We start from the raw sequence: 18,691 nt of genomic DNA, 5'->3' as shown, positions 1-18,691 counted from the left end.
GATGGAGCACAGTGTGGCACAAAAGACACACAGATGCATTAAAGGGTAAAGTAAGAGGAATGTTTGAAGGGTCCTGGCTTCACAACAGGCTGGACTCAGGCTGCACATAATGATCCTTTTTTTACTGTCTTCTCTTGTGTTTTATAATCTTTTATAACACCGTCAGGTCAGTCCTATTTGTAATAATAGAAACACTCTCACGTTTATCTTCAATAAATAACTTAAATGATCTGTTCAGTCTCCGCAGGGTTCACCAAGTTAATTTTAAGACTTTTTAGACCTTTTCAATCGCACTAAGTTTGTAATCTAATGTCTGTTTCATCAGTCAAGAAATGAAAGATAACAGTAAAAAGCACTGGAGATAATAAAAGCAAGAATTATATTTTTCTTTTTTCATATATTTGTATAATGTTTTTGTTCTTCAGTAATCCCTGGCAATTTATATTGCTGAATAATATTGTTATTAAATCATTAATATGAAAAGCAGAAAATTGATGGATACATGATTCAACCAATTTCTTTAATTCAAGGTCTGGGACATCTCTACTGGGAATTTTCCAGCCAAAAAAAATAAATAAATAAATAAAACACTTTCATGAATTATGTTACTCCCATTTTTTGTTGCTCTTCTGATCAATAAATTATTTTTAAAAATAAGTTACAGAAACATTGCAATTCAAATTTTCATGTTCTCTATAGCTTCTTTCTTTCTTACCTAAACTGTTCTCCCTGTATAATCACATCTGTTGTTGCATGTCATACCTCTCCTTATGTGCATCTACTTTCACAGTCAAATAAAGACCAAATGCAATAACGATAATCTTTACACAAAAAAAAAAAGAATATAAATACTATCTGAATTTTCCACAAAGTTCTTAAAGGAGTGGCCACAAAAACAGGGCACGTAGTAAGACTTCTTAAACCAGTTAAAAAACAATCTGCATGTATTGGATCAGACTGCATTTTGTAGTAAAACCGGACTGGAAGGAAGTAAGACAAACTGCCGAGTGTCTGTTACTTCCCGCAAATCAGTGGCCCGGCCCGAGCCCATTTTAGAGTAGACGAGGCACGAATGCTCGCTCAGATGGAGGAGCCGTCTCATTGCAGGCGACTGCCCACTGCAACACAGGGTATCAGGTCCTCTGCCGTACTCCAGCGGCCAAGCAGAAATCAATGTCACTGGAGGATAACCAGAACATCTACCAATCAATTTCCTGTAAGTTGGAATTCGGTAGGAGGGTTAGGGGAGCGGGGGTTGGGGAGGAGGGAGTTTGACGGAGAGCTGGAGCTACATGATGGTGCACATGACATGGTGGGTGACATGTCGAATGAGGAGATTCAGGACTTGTGTGTTCTGCCGTGCAGTTAGTGATGGAGTGGGTGGTTTTTCTTTTGAGTCGGAGATGATAAAAGGCTCCCTTTCATTTCTGACCTTTCCGCCCCCTCGAAAACACAGGCGAAGTTTGGCAGAAGAGAGAAAAAAAAAGTCTGACTGTGTTTTTGCAAAAGACAACTAAAGTGAATTTTATTTTTTATAGCTAAAAATGAATCTGTCTCGGCACATGACATCCTCTATAACCCCCTATCCATAAACTCTTGATTCCAAAAAGGACATAAATAAAGGGAGAAAACCTAGGAGGAGCATCAAGAAAACAAAAAAGCATAAAGCAAGCGGTGTCAGAGACAGAACGAAGAGATGCTGGCTTACCTCTAAGAACAAAATTGATTTGGTCCACCCATTCCCTGGCCTCCTGAGGGCTGCTGGCAGTCAGCTGGAGGGACAGTCACAATAGTACATAAATAATAATAATCATCATCATCGCATCTACGGCTGCATTTAAACAGCTTTTTCTACTTTGAGGCACGGACCAAATCTCCTCTTATCTGGCCAAGAAAAAGACAAAAAAGAAAATATATTTTCTAAATGATAGTTAGGAAATAATAATAATATTATATAATAATATAAATAATAAATGATATTTTTTACACATAAGGCTGCAACTATTATCTTCTAATTATCTCTAATCTCTAATTATCTCTACCATCAACTAATTATTGGTCTAGAAAAGGTTTACGGTTCAAAAAAACCAATAAATATAGTGATAGTATTTGTGTTTAGATTGGTTAATATTTGATGTTTATTTGACATTAAATTACTTGCTGTGAAGCTTATACAGACCTGAAAAGTCCGTCTTTGAGGTGCAAAGAGCTCAAAGCAGCAATTTTTCTTGGAGTCTTTTCTCAGGTTGGGCACCAGCTGTGCACTGTAGCCGTTTATATAAAATGAACCTTTCTGCTGTTTATCTGTGGGGAGGAGAGCACATGGGAGGTTATCTGATTCAGATTAAGTATGTGTAATGTTTCTGCATGTCAGCGTCTCAAACAAACCTTTTTCACTCCCAAAGTAGTAGAATATTGAGTTGTTCAGGACACACCATCTCTTCTGCCACTCAGGGCCGAAAAAACTGTGGTCTAAAAGGATAAATGGAAACAGATCAGCATGGAAATGACCCACATGCAGGCAGCTATTCATATGCAAAATGGGCATTAAACAGCTTATTTAAGCCAAATAACAGCAGTTTCCTTCAGTGTGTTAGTGTTTCACTGAAACCATTGATGTTATTGTTTTGCAGTAAAACTGGCCAAATCTTGACACTTTACTGCTGTTAATATGTTGCCACACCTTTTCGCTTCTTCTCCAAGTAGCCTTGCTTCAAGATGTTGCTTAGGTCCTGAGCTGCTACAGGAGAGATGTCCCCATAGTCTGTGAACACAGGAGCAGTTTGTCAGTTAGTCCTCCAGAAGCTGAGGTATTTTAGTGAAGGCCTATAAGAAATACTCAGAGACCAGTGACATCATTCAAGTCTTCTAATAATTTCATTTTAAATGATTAATTTGTTATTTTAAGGCACTAATCAACAAATCCTTTCAGCATTAACTCCTAATAAGCTGCACTTAAATCTACTTCATTTTCAAGACAACACACACACACACACACACACACACACAAATATAAAGTCTCCATCCATGTGGATCAAATACATCCCTGCTAGCCTTTAGGAAACCGGATCGATACATTTACAGTGCTGCTGAGCACTGCAGTCCATCCATCCACTCACATTGCACTTTTAATGGGAGCAACCTTCCTGTGGGGATTTAAACAACTCTCTTCAATTTGCAAAGTCAAATTTTAAACTTGATAGGACAATGGTACAACTGCAGAGCTTGAAGTTAATTAGTGCAGTTATTGGAAAGTAATGAACTTCAGGCAGCATTAAGCCCACTGTGGCATTCAAACGTTTTTGGATGACTTTGCTTGCTTTTTTCACCTTTGTGTTTACATGAAAAGTGTTTGAACTAGTCGTCCATCTCAAGAGGGGCAGTTTAAACCAGCTGCTCCATGTTGAAAAAGTTCCAACAAGAAATCTGCCCCATTTGACCTATTTTCTAGCCTTTAGTCATTAAGAGGGGAACCTGTGAGATTGACCCCAGGTCGACCTCGAGGGCCGTCTTCCGCCCAACACTTCAACAGGACTACCTGCTTTTTCCATGTGTCAAAAACAGTTTCCTCTGAATTCATTAGTCAACAGGCATTAGGAGGAAAAAGCAGCAGGAGAACAGGACGCGCCGTTTTAGCCTGAAACGCAGGAAAAATTTAAAGACAATTTGTGTGACATCCCATACAGGCCACTGATGACAGGGGGAATGCCTGGAGTCCATCCCCCTCAGAGAGGACCTGTTTAACTGCTGGGAAAACCCAAACATGTCATCCCAAACAGGGTCCACTGGCTTAAACAAAGAGCATCCCCCTCCCCAGCGGTACAAAAACTCTTCTCTCTTTCTCATTGACAAGAGTTAGGGAGATGAAAAAAGGAGCTGCAGTTGAGCGGCCTATCAAAATTGTTGTTTCTCAGTCAGAATACCTTTGATGCAAAATAAAGCCGATAGTGCCTTTTTTTTCTTGGCAAACATTCAAGAGATTTAAGTTCATAAGAGTCAAAAGTGTGATCCTGCCAAACCCTGCACCGCCTCAGCTCACGGGTCTGACAGATGAGCAGGTCATTCCAGAGCAGAGCCCCAGACACCTCACAGCACTAACACGCTCACATATCATCAACCTGCCTTTGTGGATGGACTGACTGGTGACACTATAAATACAGAGGTGCTAAGGACTGTTTTGTCAAAGAGAACCTGATTCAGTACATCATAACAAACAGCAGTCATTATGCTCCTCCACCTCATCTATCCGCCGGCAGTCCGTCCATTTTTTTTTTTTCCCCGGGCCTGTTTCCCTGTTGCGGCCCACTTCTAATCCCCTCATCCGTCTGCTTCCCTCACTCTTCATTTATCTAGAAAGGTTGAGCCCGGCTAATAGATGAGGAGGTACAAAATCAACACAGGATCACTCTGATCTGCTTGAGTCAATAAACATTACACATTCATGCGTGCTTAATACCTTAGCGCCAAGTGACCTGACCTCACTTGACTGTCTCTCTTTGTATGAACACACGAACACGAACACAAGAGCGAAAAAATGGCAAATACGAGTGAAAACTGGAACATGAGGAAAATAGTTCTAGTTTCTTCCACAGGGTCGCAGCACAACCCAGAAGCACCGTGCTGCTTAACGCTTCTTGCTCCCACCCTAAACAAAAGCCGATGCTGATTGGCCCTGAGTTAACAATGCCTCCTTTTAATGAAAATTACACACTAACACCTCTTTGGGACCAGTGCAATTTTAAGAGGATATTCAGGGGTAATGTTATTTGAAACAGCCTCATTCAGAGCGTTAAAAAAGCCCAACAACCATCATGGTGTTTGAGTTTTGAGTTGGAGTACAGGCACAGAGAGACACATTAATGCATCTAATTAAGGCCTCATCAAAATCGCAGACAGACGGCACTCCTTCATAAAAATCATAAATTGCTGTATCAATTATTCAGGGCAATGCCATGACTTCATTTTCATCCCTTTTGCGTTTTAATTAGCACCATCTACAGCTTTGGTATTGACATTAATTTGATGGCAATTTATTGATATTTCAGCATAACCTATTTAGCTGAGTGCAATTACCAACAAAGAGAAGCAGACAGATGTGATGCTGGGGTCGCATCACGTGTTTCGTAAATCAAGGTGAGGAGTTGTTACAGGCCGTGCTAACTGAATCTAACGTCTCTCAGCGGTCATCAGCGAGGAAAAGATTTGAGTCACCCAACCCCCCCACCATCTCTAAATGGAAGGAGATAATCAATAGAAATTGACCAGAGATATGTGTTTAATTGATCCTTGCGAAGGAGCATTTTCATGAGCGAGCTGACCTGTGGGCTGATAAGTGCCACGTTGTATTGCCATCCTGAACTTGCTTTAAACTCGAGTGGGGGGGTGGCGGTGGGGTGGGGTGAGATACACAACAATGCATCTGAACTGCCAGCGGTTTTGCCACAGCCACAATCTCTCATTTGGTTATTCACACTCTCTCAGCATGGTGTTATGAGCTCAGCAGTTGATCCTGCAAGAAAAGGCTGATTTATGTTAGCATGACCAGAGGGAGTTAATGTATTCTCTCATTAAAATCCACTTTAGTTAGGCTGAAAGTCAATCAAAGGCTGGATAGAAAGTGAATCAAAATGAAGGGAAATGGTTGGGTGGGAGAACTAATATGTTACATTAGATCTAACGGTGGTCATAATGCTACATGGATGTTATGAAAACACAAAAATGCACCGAAGATGTTGACTGTCGCGGAAGATGGAAATGCTGAAGGAGCGTGAGCAGCCCCTGTTATTATCTTTTCACAGAGACAGTAGGAAGGCAGAGGGAACCGAGTTCAGTCCCAGCGGGGGGCCTTGTACTTTTAGAGTCAACCATCTGAGCCACAATTGCATCCCCAGCTATAGAAACATTTCAGTTCGCTATTTAAACAAAGCCGAAGATGAAGCCCTGTGTAAAAGCCGTTTTCTTTCCTTCTTCCTTCTATTAACCTTTTGTTGCCTAAAATCATGCAGTTGTGGAGCTAAGATGTTTGACACACCAGCCGTGCCATTCAATACTAACAGGATGTTTGGAAAGACGTTTAAAAAAGCCAATTAACAGAATATTTTTGCCTTGCTCTGTCCATCAATGTCTATCAAGTCTATTTGAAGTCTGCATGCCATATGTGATGTCAAATACTGGTGGTTTTAAAGTACCTAATCTATTCTTTGTCTTAATGAGTGTGTGTGTGTGTGTGATATATTTCACATATTTGCTTAAATGTGTACATCTGTAATCTTTGCGTTGCTATACTGTAGATTTGTGTTCCTCGGTGTTGAGACTCATCCGTTGTGGTGAAGTTATGACGGTGATATGTTCTGTGTTTGTCTCTTCTGTCACAGCTCTTATTGGGTCTTTTTTCCTTTACGATGGATTCAGCTACACACACTGCTGTCTTGTTTTCATCTGTGTTCGAGCTGTGACAAGTATTTCCAATATTGATTTATTTGTCTGTTATTTTCTCACTTCATTATTTGTGTCACGTAAGACTGTCACAAGTCACTAAAGCACAAACTGGTTAAATTAAACTGCTTTTGTGGCCAAAATATCTAGATATTAAATGCTACAAATATTTATGATCGAGAAGCTAAACTGGTGCATTTTTGGTGTTTCTACATTAAGAAAATGACCTTAAACAGCTAGAAACAGATCCAGTTTCTCCATTTAAACAATTGAATAATCATTTCCAATTTTAGCCCAATTTTAACTAGTTTCCTTTTTGTTTTCCTTTTTTGTTTTAATTTTTAACTCCTTCCCAAAACCTGAGCATTAAAATGAGCCTCATGGCAAAATCTGGCGCATTTCCTTGCCAATTCATAAAACCTATGAATAACTTCAGAATGTGAATGAGACTTGTACAGAGCAAGTCACATATTGCTATAAAATCATCGTGTTTACTTTAAGTTTAAAATGTAAATAAATAAAATATGAATTGGCATTACTATTAATGGGATTAATAAATTGGGATAAAAAAAAATCAGCAAGTTATGTTTTATTTCTCTTTTGCTTAGTCCTTAAGCGCGGGGGCTTTTCAATGCAAGAGGTATTGCATTGAATGCAGCATCAGGGGGCAGGACCTGACCTCCGCGTGAACTCTGCTGATGAGGTGAAACAGAAGGCAGAAAGAGGCTCCCCCAGCCCTGAGGGGGCTGAGGGGAGGAATGCTGCTGATTCTACAGACGAAGCGAGCGAGACCGCAATCCTCTTTGATACCGTCCTTGATTAGGAAAAAGGATTCACTCAGTGCACCTTCACCCACCCGGCGCTCAATCTGCACACAGGCCAAAGCTAAATTGATACATTTTTCCTCATTACAGTAGGAGGCCCTTGCTGTGCGTCCCTCCAGCGAGGCGGCCGTCAGAAGGGAGGAGAGAGACTGAGAGGCACTGAGGTTAAGGGCAGAATGTCTTCCCTGCCCTCCTCTCCTCCCTCTGATTTGATTAGGACTTCAGTCATCGATACATAAACCGTGTTTAGGAGCTCCTAATGCATGTGTTTGAACCAAAGAAAACATGCAGTGCATTATATCAGGCTGCCTGATGCCTGCGTTGTCGTCTGCTGATGTTTAATGGGAACAGGAATTTAAGCAGAGTGATTAAGTTTTTTGTTTTGTTTTTTCTCTTGATCAGGGATGTCGATCAGGTTAAACAACAAATATCTGTCTCTCTCTTGACTGGAGCTAAAAGCTTTTCTAGGTGAAGCTGTGTAAAAGCTTTAACGTGCATTTCTGGGGGAAAAAATATAATAATAAAGATAAAAATAAAAAAAAAATAAAAATCAATGAAAATGCAACTGTGTGCCATGCAGAGATATCAAGTGTTTCTTCTCTTTTATCGTCTGACTTTGTAACACAAACAAAATTTATACACCTTTAATACAGGAATTGATGTCAAATCCTTATAGTTTCCGTTTTCCTCTATTCCGTCTGCGTTCAAGCCGCACAGGCCAACCACTGTAAAGACACTAAGGGGCTAAATTTACTATGTGACATTGGCTTCCCCCTGGGCAGCTATAAGCAGCGTCTACACCGACCCTGAATTTCCCTTTTCTAGATTTACTACCACGATTCAAATGCTTAACTGCAGATACAATGATCCTCTAATCGCTGGGGATGGTTTTCAGCTGCTACACTGACAGAGACTTAAAAAAAAGAAGAAAAAAAAAACACTCACACACACACACACCCCAAAAAAAAAAAAAAAAAAAACAACAACAAAAAAAAAATAAAACTGTAGTATGAATATAAATACCAACAATGGAAGAGTTCGGGCCCACAGGAGAGCCTGTGTATCTGTGATAAAAACCGGATATAACGCAGTCAACGATGCAGCCTGGGGGGAAAAGCACTCAGAGAAAATCAACACACTCGCCCTCTGAATGTGCAGTTATTGCAACCTTAAAATGCTTCTGTTAGTTCCACTAAAATGCTTTAAATATAATTTCAGCAATAATGGTAAATAAATATGTTGGTGAGGACTGTGTCAGTACTTCCTGACAAATAGCTGATGCCTATTACCTTTATATATAATCACTCTTATTTTATAGTCACTGCTGTTACATATTATGCCAATAAACAATTATATGATGCTATCTTTCTTTGACTCCCTTCATCAATCACTGACAAGTCAGTGGGCAACAGGTATTACAGGAAAATTATTCCCTCAAAGCACATACAGCCAAATGTGAAAATCAGTCTCAAATCTGACGCTATTTGTATTGCTTGAAATTAGAATATTTAATTACATTTTTTTAGCGGATCAAATTTTAGATTTTTTTTTTTTTTAACCAACTGGGATTCATATAATTAAAGTCAATGTATTAGTTCCTATTTCTAAATCATATAAAGATTATTATTCATTCAGATAAATTTCTCCCATTACGGATACCATACATTTTTACTGTTTTACTTTCATTCTTAAAATTTCCAAGAGCTCTGTACCTAATTCCTGTGGGGATATATTTATTATATATTTTTTGTAGGTTTCTATTTAGTCAAGTATAAAGTAATGACAGTTATTATTTCAGAGTTGGCCTTTTCTGAGCAAACTGGTTGCAAAGTTGCCTTTCTTTTGCATGAGAAAATATGGCTAATTTTGAAATACCTGCAATTGAATAACAGTAAAAATTGTGTGTTACAGTAAATACAACACACACACACACACACGGTTAACATGTACAAGTTAAATAAAAATAATATCCTAACTATCTATTTCAATAACATTTTTTTAAATATTTAATTATTCTCAACGATTTTGGACTCACATCTGTTTAAAAACTAACATGTAAATGAATCTGAAATAACAGGAAATTGTTCTGCGGTGCGTCATTCAAATGAGAAGGGTAAATCATCCTTTATGACAGTAACTGCAGCAGAAGTCATTCAAAACTGAATCTGTGAAACGTACAAATGAATTCAAAAAAGATTAAGCAACATAAAACAATAAAGAACTATTTTTTTAAATTCAGTATTTTTTGAGTTTATAAAATTATCCCCAGAGACATGAAATTAAGCTGAACTACCCAGACCAACTAAATTTAAAAACAATTATTTTATTATGTTCGTTTATGTCTGACATTTCTTTGAATGACACTCTTATGCTAATTAGATGGAGAGGATCTATATTTTGAAGTTAATCATCTAAATATAAATTGGTTGCTTTAAATCAAACTAATTACAGTTTTTTTAGCACCAAACAGGGCAAAGTTTTTGTGCAATTAAATACCGTCCCAATCTACTCTTCTCTAATTCTACTTCTGTGAGATAACTAACTTACAGCACAGGCCAGTATAAATCAACGATAAAAATTTCCATTGTAGATGAGCAATCCTCAAACGGCGCATAAGCCGACAACAGCCCTGTCCCACTTGGCACACACACGTTGACGACTCATCTCAGCCGTGCAGAGATCTCGATGTAAAGAGGGATGCATCCTCAACATCCCTGAATAACTCCACAAGGGCATGTTAATGACCTTAAAGTGCTACATTACAGCAACAATTAAACAGAGGGATCCCAGAGGCATTGGGAGCCGTCGTGTCACTGTCTGTTTACAGGCCAACACATCTCTCCCATCACCATTTATTTCCCTAAGAAATCAGCGGGGCCACCTGGGCTTGGCATTGAAACTTCATTCATCTCCAGAAATGGATTCCAGTGGAGGGCAAAATCAAATTCTCATTTGCAAGGCAGGGGGAGAAAGAGAGGGAGTGAATGCAGGAGGTACCTGGGAACGCTAACCTCTAGGTGAACCCGCCGCATCTGATAGTTTTGCTATTTGTCTGTGACATTGACAGCTCTGGGGGAGATTAGGAGCCACCCTGCCCCAGCTTCCCACTTTGCATTCTGCCTATGTGCCTCTTTACAGATGGACTGCTGCACATTTACCTTCGCCTGTTTTCCCTGGGTTTCAAACATGACGCTACACCAGAGGCAACGGAGGGATGTAATTATATGCAATGCAACAATAAAACAAAGCAAACGAGGGGAGAGCTACGTCGGAAGGCTTACAAACCAGGAGGATGCAAAAACTACACAGTGTGGCTTTTGGTGGGGGTGAAACCAGAGATGAGAGTGATGGATGCCCTTCGGTTAAATACGTCCAAATCCCCCCTTCAAGCCGCTCTCTTCTTGCCAGCAAGTGTGAGTGAGTGTGTGAGAGAGAGTGTACAAGATTAATAGTGTAAACAGCGAGGGAGAGAGGGAGAGAAAGGCAGCCGAGAGAGGGAGAGAGAAAGGGAGAGAAAGAAAAGACTATCAGCATCTGCAGCAGCACAGTAGCCCTAGGGGAATAGTGTGAACTTTTGAACCCTGATGGCGAGCAGTCGCAGCGATGCACAGAGCCTGCTCCTGCCTCGTAATGTGAGTGTGTGTGTCTCTCTAGAAAAGCACGCAGGCAGCAACTGAGGGAGGAGAGGAAAGGAGAGCGAAGGAGAATGAGGAGGAGTGGAGGTCATTAACATATTCCTCGCTTCCTTGCAAACGAGCAGCCGCTATCCAAATGTCATGAAATCCATACACCGATGAATGCGGTGAAAAATTAATCTCCAGGCAGATATTCTGATGGATAGATACAGTAGATGGCTATCAGCGAGTCTGGAGAAACTTCTTGACTGATGGCCGTTGTGTGACGGGAAGGCCAATCATTCACACAACTCTGGACTGAGTGCAGACGGGTCACAGGTTGGCCAGGCAAGAGGCCAAAAGGTCAAAAGTTCAGTAATTGGGGAGACGGCACAAACACAGGCCAACAAACCTGCAGGGAGGTCATCTGTGCAGACCCCAGAATCACCATCCAGGTGCGTCTCAAAGAGGAAACACTGGTCTTAACGCTACTGTGCGATATATTCAGCGGCGTTCCAACATTTCTGTCTGTGCCTCTTGTTCATTTAAAGTCAGACACTTTGTCTTTCTCCGTGGCTTAATTTGACTTCAAACATAGACAGGGGCCAGTTGGCACCTAAAACAGCGCTGATTTACCCCCTAATGGGGCATCAATCCATCAGCTGGCATCGCCTTTTCCTGTTTCACCTGCCAACAGAGCTGGGCACGCATCCTCAAAAACACTTCATTTTATATAGCTTTATCAAGCTTCAGCCAAAACGACAAAATTTTGATTTAATATTCTATTTACCGGCATCGTGTAATAATATTGTTACTCCGTATATTGGCTCCTCATATTCAAATGAGGAATCGCCAAAAGCGAGACGTAATTTCAAATTGGTTATCCTACTGCCTTCTATTGCAAATTATTGGGTGGGGAAATTGGGCCAGGGCAGTAATCACTGCCAGTGACAGGAGTCACATTCCTGAATGCTTTACAAAGGCCTACACAATAAAGAGTGATGAAAACATTAGTCAGCTGAATTATCAAATATAAATTTTAATGCAAAAATGCCAAGAATGCTGACGTTCTGGCTTCTAACAACAAAAATATGCAGCTTTTCTTTGTCAGACTGGAAAGTAAACTTTCTTACCAAATATTATTATAATTATTATTATTAGTAGGTGATTCAATGGGGGAAAAAAATCCCCCCCAAAAAAGAAGAAAATCATTGTCTCTATTTTAAATTAAATTTTGGTATATTTTCAGATATCAGATAAATAAGATTAACAAAAATATGTAATACAATAATACCAATTAATGTGGCATAATAAGAAAAGGTTCACGTGAAATCTGAGTTTCAGAGCCAACCTAACCCACACCTGAGCAAATACGTGCTGTCTGGTACATAATCAAAGGACCATTACAATCGCAAAGAAGAAGAGGAAGATGTTTCAAAAGCACCATCTTTTTCTTTTTTTTTTTTGGCAAGTCTCTTGAAACAAAGCTCTTCCTGCGGCACTCTGTCATCACTGCAGCTTCCCTGCCAACAACCCCGAGCACCCAGCGGTGCTCCCCAATCAAAGAAAAACAAACAGGCCATTCCGACTTCGTAAACTTGACCCGCGAACAGCATGACAGGACTAAAACCCCGACATCTCCGGCTGTCTCCTGGGGAGTGCATGTGTGTGTGTGAGATTTGTACACCAGAGGGAGAAGTTTAATACGTAAAAAGCAAAGCGTGTGTGTGACAGTCAGTGTAGGAAAAAAAGAAAAACATCCTGCAAATGTGTGTGAGCCCCATAATAGCGCTGAGATTGGGAAAAAGAGAGAGAGTGAGAGAGGGGTGGAGGTTGCTAAAGAGGGCAGACGAGGCTGGGGTGAGGCTGCAGGCGCGGTCAGGTCACCGGTGCGGTCGGCGGGTGAAACTCAGTTCACATTACCATGCAGACACCCGGGCTAACAATGGAGGCTCCATCTGTTCCTGTCAGCCATTACAAATCTGGTGTCACCCAGTCCGCTGAAGACAACAGGCCACCGCATCTAATCAAACGGCGCAGGCTCCTCCTGCGTGTAAAAGCAGCCATCGACTTCACACTCACTCACTCTCTGGTTAGGGAACAGAGAGCAGCAAAGGCAGGCAGTCGATTACCACGGATAATACATTCTCAGAGTCACAAAGTCTCTATTGTGTACAGTAGGCTCAAACGAAATGATACAATTACACTGAGGAAAAAAAAAGACTCAATTTCCCATCTTCTCCTCACAGCCAAACCCCCCTTTTTCCCCCTAAATCACAAAATCATAATTTATTTTCACAACAAAAAGCTGAATTTTGCATTAAAAGGAATAAAAGAAAATTGAAGTCGTCACCGTGGATGATTTGTCCTCTTAAGAAGACACTGATTTCATTAAACGGTCACGCCATTATTTTCCAAACCTTCCCCTCTTCCCTTGAAACAGACCGCCCAGCAGAAACGTGTGAGCCATTTCTTTCAACTGGCAATGAACAGAGAATGAACTATGAACTCCACATGCCCTTTTAGTTAGGACACAGGCCATTCACTACGCTAACACGGCAGCAGTCCCCCAGCAATAAAAAGGACATAGTGCTGCAAGGTGTACATTTCTCTAACAGAATCAAATCTTAGGACTGAAAAGAAAAAATGTGTGTTTTCCAAGTGTACTTATTTAGTGTCAAGAGGCACCAGTTGGTGTTAATAAAAGAAATATGCAAATGAAAGATAAAGAAGATTCTCGTGGCGCTGCATAATTGGCTATTTCTCACATTTAGCATCGACAATGGTGTGGCACCGCATTCGAGTTCTAACAGCTATCGAGCTCCACAGTAACAGACGGCGTGGTTTGTAGTTGGGCACGTTACCATTATAGCCTTAAGGGGAATTTTTAAAAGCATTTTATTGTTTGATTTTGTTTGTTTCCCCGAGGAAATCTCGCAGTGTTTATTCTGAAATAAACAATTTCAAAAAATGAATCATCGTTGTCTTGTGGTCTATGTTCCCGCCATCTGCTGTGATTTGTTTACTGTTTTTTTTTACAAAGTTGCAGAGAGAAGCGGGAATTATTTGTTTGTGGGCAGAGGACGGAAGAGTTCATTAAGCCGTTTCCAAATAAGGGGATCATTTTTGACTACATCCAGCTGGCATTAACTACCGGTATCACAAAGCGATTGCGGTGACGACATGTTATTTTATTTCTCATTGGGAAATTCCACACGATTCAGACTTTACCTCAAGAGAGGAGCTGAAATAGAGTGCTGGGTAGAGATTGGCACCTGAGGCGGCCGAGTCAGTAATGCCCACCTGCAGCATGTCACGTCAAGGGCTATTAGCTGGAGCATAACGTCAGAAATACAAAAACTCTGAACGGGAGGGAGGGCACGTCCGAGAAAGGAAGATAGAGAGAAAGATTGATAAAGGGAGAGAGGGATAGAGCCCACATGGCCCCTCAGGTACAGTGTTGTATTTCAAACCCGGTTGTGAAAGAATAGAGGGGCTCGGGGTCAATCAATCACTGCATTAGCCTGGAGCTACAAAGCCTCCTCTCTGTGTGGGCTGCCTTCATGCCTCCCACACTCTGCACATACAGCTCAAGGCTACAGACCAGGAACAGAAGATCTGCCACTGGAGGGAGCTCTAGGTCACCATTCAGGCCTTTGTGAAACACCAGCTACAGGATGGCCTACCTGCACACTGGCTCAGAGGGAGAGGAGAAGGAGGAGTTGCCGATGACATCACCGGAGTGAGGCCAAAAAGGTAGGAGGCCAGCGGAGAGGGGAAATTTCACAGATGTGATACAGTTTCTCAAATTAATAAGGCAGGCTACCATATACAATAAAAGAAAAGTCTGCCTGCGCTTCCTACGACATGTGTAGGGGTGTCAGGAAGGGTTGTTGAGGATCATGTGTTGAAATTGAACTTGTTGAGTTATCTAGATGAATACCACATTATCTCTGTGACACTGACTCCTCCTTTTTTTCTTTGTCGATGCCAAATTTGTCGTACACTGTATCCATTCAGTGGAAACACATGTTCAGAAAAGATAATAAGAGGCTTGTACGTGTCATTATTAGAGCTAAAATTCTATCCCATTTTCTTTGGTTAAACTAGGTGGTATGATCTGTAAGTTACTTGTCATCTGGGCCAATGTCTGCTGCAGAAATTTAAAAATTATTGTCCTGTTTTACCACAACTAATGTTGTGAAGAAAAAGCCATTAGTGCTGCTTTGCCATGCGGAGACAGCCACATTTAGAATTGTACTGCACAAACAAGCGCAGCTCTTTCTCACACACACATACACACTCAGGGAATCTGGACCATTGTGAACTTACACTCAGGGGCTCCATCATCCTGGTAGTCTGAGGCCACAGAGGTGTCATCTGATGGGGCAGAGCGACCCAGACTGGAGCTGTGGTTGTCATCAGAGCCGTCATCCTCGACTGAAAATGTTCAATTGAAAATGTGTGTGAAAAAGAGGGAGATAAAACACCCAAAAGTGAGTGAGTCAGACAAGAATGTCATCTACACAGAAACACACAACAGAAACAACTGTGTGTAGTCAGTGCTAATAAAGTACTTTGATTACTGATTGTTGGGTTATTTTACTTACATGGAAAGGGAAACTCCTGAGGATTTCTGTAAAATCAAAATTAGCATACATCAAAATCGGTTGCATTTTACATCTTTCTATGCTTTCATTTTTCACAAAGCTCAGCTTCATTTTTGCTTCAAAAATTCAGTGAGCATTTCCTGTAAAAAAAGACCACAAAACCTCAAGTTATCTGTAGAAGAGCATGTCTCTTTTATCACCAAGTGCAGGCAACAGCAGAGATGTTTGTTTCCGGAGTAAACTCTCGCACAACCTGCAAGAGTTTCAGTTCTTTGGGTACACGGATTGTTCGTCATGCTTGGAAATTAAATGACATTAAGATTAAGATTAAATTACCCTGATCAGAAAAGATTATTGTACAAGAGCTGTACAAACTTTTAATTGCGGTAAGAATGAAGTCCTGAAGGTGACACCATTACACTAAATGAGTTCCTTTAATTTAGTAAAGCAATTTAGTAAACTGTGTTTAAAGCAATTGCAGCAACAATTAAAGGTCTAGTGTGATATTAAAAGCAAAAGTAAGATAAGGAAGCAATGAAATTATACGTAAAGCGGCTTCTGGGTCTCTCCCTCAAGACTGATTTAATGCTTCTTCCAGAGATAAAAAACCTACCTCATGTGGACGACCCTGAAGTTATTCTGTAAGACTTTCCAGGCCTCTTGGGCATCCTCACTGAGTTTCTCACTTTGAAGGATCTCAAACAGAAATGTCTCACAGTCTGAGGAAAGAGAAAGCATTGAAGGACTGTCAGGCAACATGGTCACAAACTAAAGAATAGAAGAAGACATTTAGTATTTAAATCAAATCACACTGTTCTTGATCAACAAGTCTGTAACTGAGTGATTGTGACAGACTGAGCTCCTTGAATTATTCACTGTTTGCCCCCTTTGCCAGGCATGACGACAACAACATCATGAACTTGGCATATGAAGTTAAAGCTTGAAAGTTAGCTGTCTGGTAGTTTATAATGCATATCAAGGTGTGAGAGCTGTTGAAGCACAGCAATCTTAATTTCATTAGATTAGCCAACAAGGTTTTTACTTCCTCCTCCGTCTGTTTGTTTGATTGAACACAGGATTATAAAAAACAGCTGAACTGATTAGCCCCAAACTTGGTGGAGAGGTGGGGCATGGGCCAGGGAAAACCTCATATTTTGTCCATCATGAAAACTGAAATATCCCTGCAGGTTAACTTTTACATTTCCAAGGTCGCTTTGATTGAGACGTTACATTTTGCTTTTGGCGCGGGTTCGCTTCTGAAAGAGAAACGCAATCCTGAATGCTGATCAAGTAAGCATTCAGGATCAACATTTTCTGTCATCATGCAGCTGAACTGGACTGTAAAGTCATTTAAAAGTCAGTAGGCCTGTTGTAACTCAGTGACACTAACATGACACAGCTTTGTGTGTCTGATCTTCATGATACTGTTGGCAAAGCTGGCTAACATCCTTTATCTGATTCTATTTCGTTGTGTCCTCACTCACACAAAATGAATGTACTGACATATGCAAATGCTCCTTCAATGGCCATATTTGCTGGCACGGCAGTACATGCAAATCTATCTAATTCCATGGTTCCCTTTACAGATTAATACTCCACAAATGTGTCTCCACGCTCAGAGAACCTAAGTCAGGCAGAATTATTATATTATCAGTTGTAAATTTTATATTTAACCCTGTCATCATGATAAACATTTCTCCTAACACTAAAATTTCCAAAGTCCTCTGGAATAAGGATTTTGATATAAAATGGTACTGCATAAAAGAACACTGGAATAAAATAAAGGAATTACCTTCCAAAAGTCTCCTGATGTCTTCCGGGAGTGTCCCCATCCTTGTATATGTGGTGTCCAACTAAAGACACTTTGGCTCGCTGACCTTTCAGATTCTTTCTGACCTTTCACACTTGGCTTTTTACACCACAAAACAGCCTATTTACATCGAGCCTTTGGCATATTATTACAGCTCCATGGCAAAAACAAAAGGCCTCTCATGCACAAACACACTGCCACGGCATCCAACTACCTGTGCCCTTTTGCTCTGAAACCTAACTTCCGTGCGTGAACCTACATTTGCAAAAAATGGGGAGGAGCAGATGCAAAGATGACAGCTTCCTTTGCACGTTGGTTTCTCAGATGAGGTTGATGATAATATTGAGACGAACGTAAACCTTCCTACTTACACAATAACACGACCTCAAAGCAGGGCTGAGTGGGGGTGTGAACCTGGTCACTGCTTTTAGCAGCACTACAGTCTATAAAAACCGATCTTGAATGAAGCCTGTAGATGAAAAAAAAAAAAAAACAACATTTTAAATGCATGCAAGTGTTTCTAGTGAGTCACAAATTTCTCCATTTTAACTCAAGTGAATATTCATTACTCATTCATTGATTGTTGAGTTTTATTCCTCATTTATGCTGAATTGTATAGTCACTGGACACACATTGTGTGTGATGATCACTTACTGCTCTCTTTATGAACAACTGGAGGTGTATCCGCTGATCACCCTCTCACCCTTACCTATAATTAGTAACAAACTATATTGTTATTGCCACCAAATTTTCTACAGGGACTGCTTGGATTTAAGGAGCATAAAATAAAGCCTTGCCAGGATTTATTTAGCTTAAAAGCCCGTGGAAAGCATTGTTTAGTCTGTGCAGTATAAACTCCACTGGGAAGACTCAAACACTGATGAGTGACGCATGAAGTGCTGCCCTACTTTGTGGTAAAACAAATAACATCTTGTTTATTGGCTGGATGGGGCTTTCTAAGTGTTTAATCACCTGTCAGCAGCCTCAAATATAGCTTGTTTAGTCTATTAAATACTGCACAGCCAGAGCAATTTATTACAGACATTTGCCCAAATAGGAGTACTGAAATTTCCACTTAACGTCCTCAATGTCAACACGTTAAATGTGCTTTTCTGATAGCAATCTTGAGTTTCTGTTTTACCCACCTTTTAGCTTGTTGCTTGTTTACCTCCTCATCAGGACGCTCACCTGGTCATTCACCTTTCAAGATGGCGGACATCCTGATCCAACCGCCGTCCACACCAAAGAAGAAGAAGACGACCAAAATGGCGTCGCTCCACCTGTTGCTGGAGAAAGAAGCGGTCACTTAGCCCAGATGAGGCCCCTGACTTTCTACGGCAGAGCTTGTTCGTTTCCAACTTAAAGTCCCTTTTTAAAAGTTTCTCTCGAAGATGGTGG

General features: G+C 40.7%; 1 protein-coding gene across 2 annotated transcripts in view; it reads right to left on the bottom strand.

Moving 5' to 3' along the window:
- Nucleotides 1–17,534, bottom strand: part of skap1 (src kinase associated phosphoprotein 1) — a 32,905-nt gene extending 15,371 nt beyond the window's left edge. For both annotated transcript variants that reach the window (XR_003842220.1, XM_029527404.1), the window contains exons 1-8: nucleotides 17,276–17,534; nucleotides 16,097–16,202; nucleotides 15,484–15,509; nucleotides 15,206–15,313; nucleotides 2,684–2,764; nucleotides 2,389–2,472; nucleotides 2,180–2,304; nucleotides 1,709–1,772 (exon numbers count right to left, since the gene is read on the bottom strand). Coding sequence is in view for 1 of the 2 variants with exons in the window: in XM_029527404.1 (XP_029383264.1) it covers nucleotides 1,709–1,772; nucleotides 2,180–2,304; nucleotides 2,389–2,472; nucleotides 2,684–2,764; nucleotides 15,206–15,313; nucleotides 15,484–15,509; nucleotides 16,097–16,202; nucleotides 17,276–17,315 (634 nt within the window). In the remaining variant the exon portion in view is untranslated. The remainder of the gene's footprint in view (nucleotides 1–1,708; nucleotides 1,773–2,179; nucleotides 2,305–2,388; nucleotides 2,473–2,683; nucleotides 2,765–15,205; nucleotides 15,314–15,483; nucleotides 15,510–16,096; nucleotides 16,203–17,275) is intronic.
- Between the last annotated feature and the right edge of the window lie 1,157 nt (nucleotides 17,535–18,691).

Source organism: Echeneis naucrates, chromosome 19, assembly GCF_900963305.1.
Source record: "Echeneis naucrates chromosome 19, fEcheNa1.1, whole genome shotgun sequence".
NCBI lineage: Eukaryota > Metazoa > Chordata > Actinopteri > Carangiformes > Echeneidae > Echeneis > Echeneis naucrates.
The sequence above is the reverse complement of the archived record's forward strand: the minus strand, read 5'-3'. Positions and strand labels throughout refer to the sequence as shown.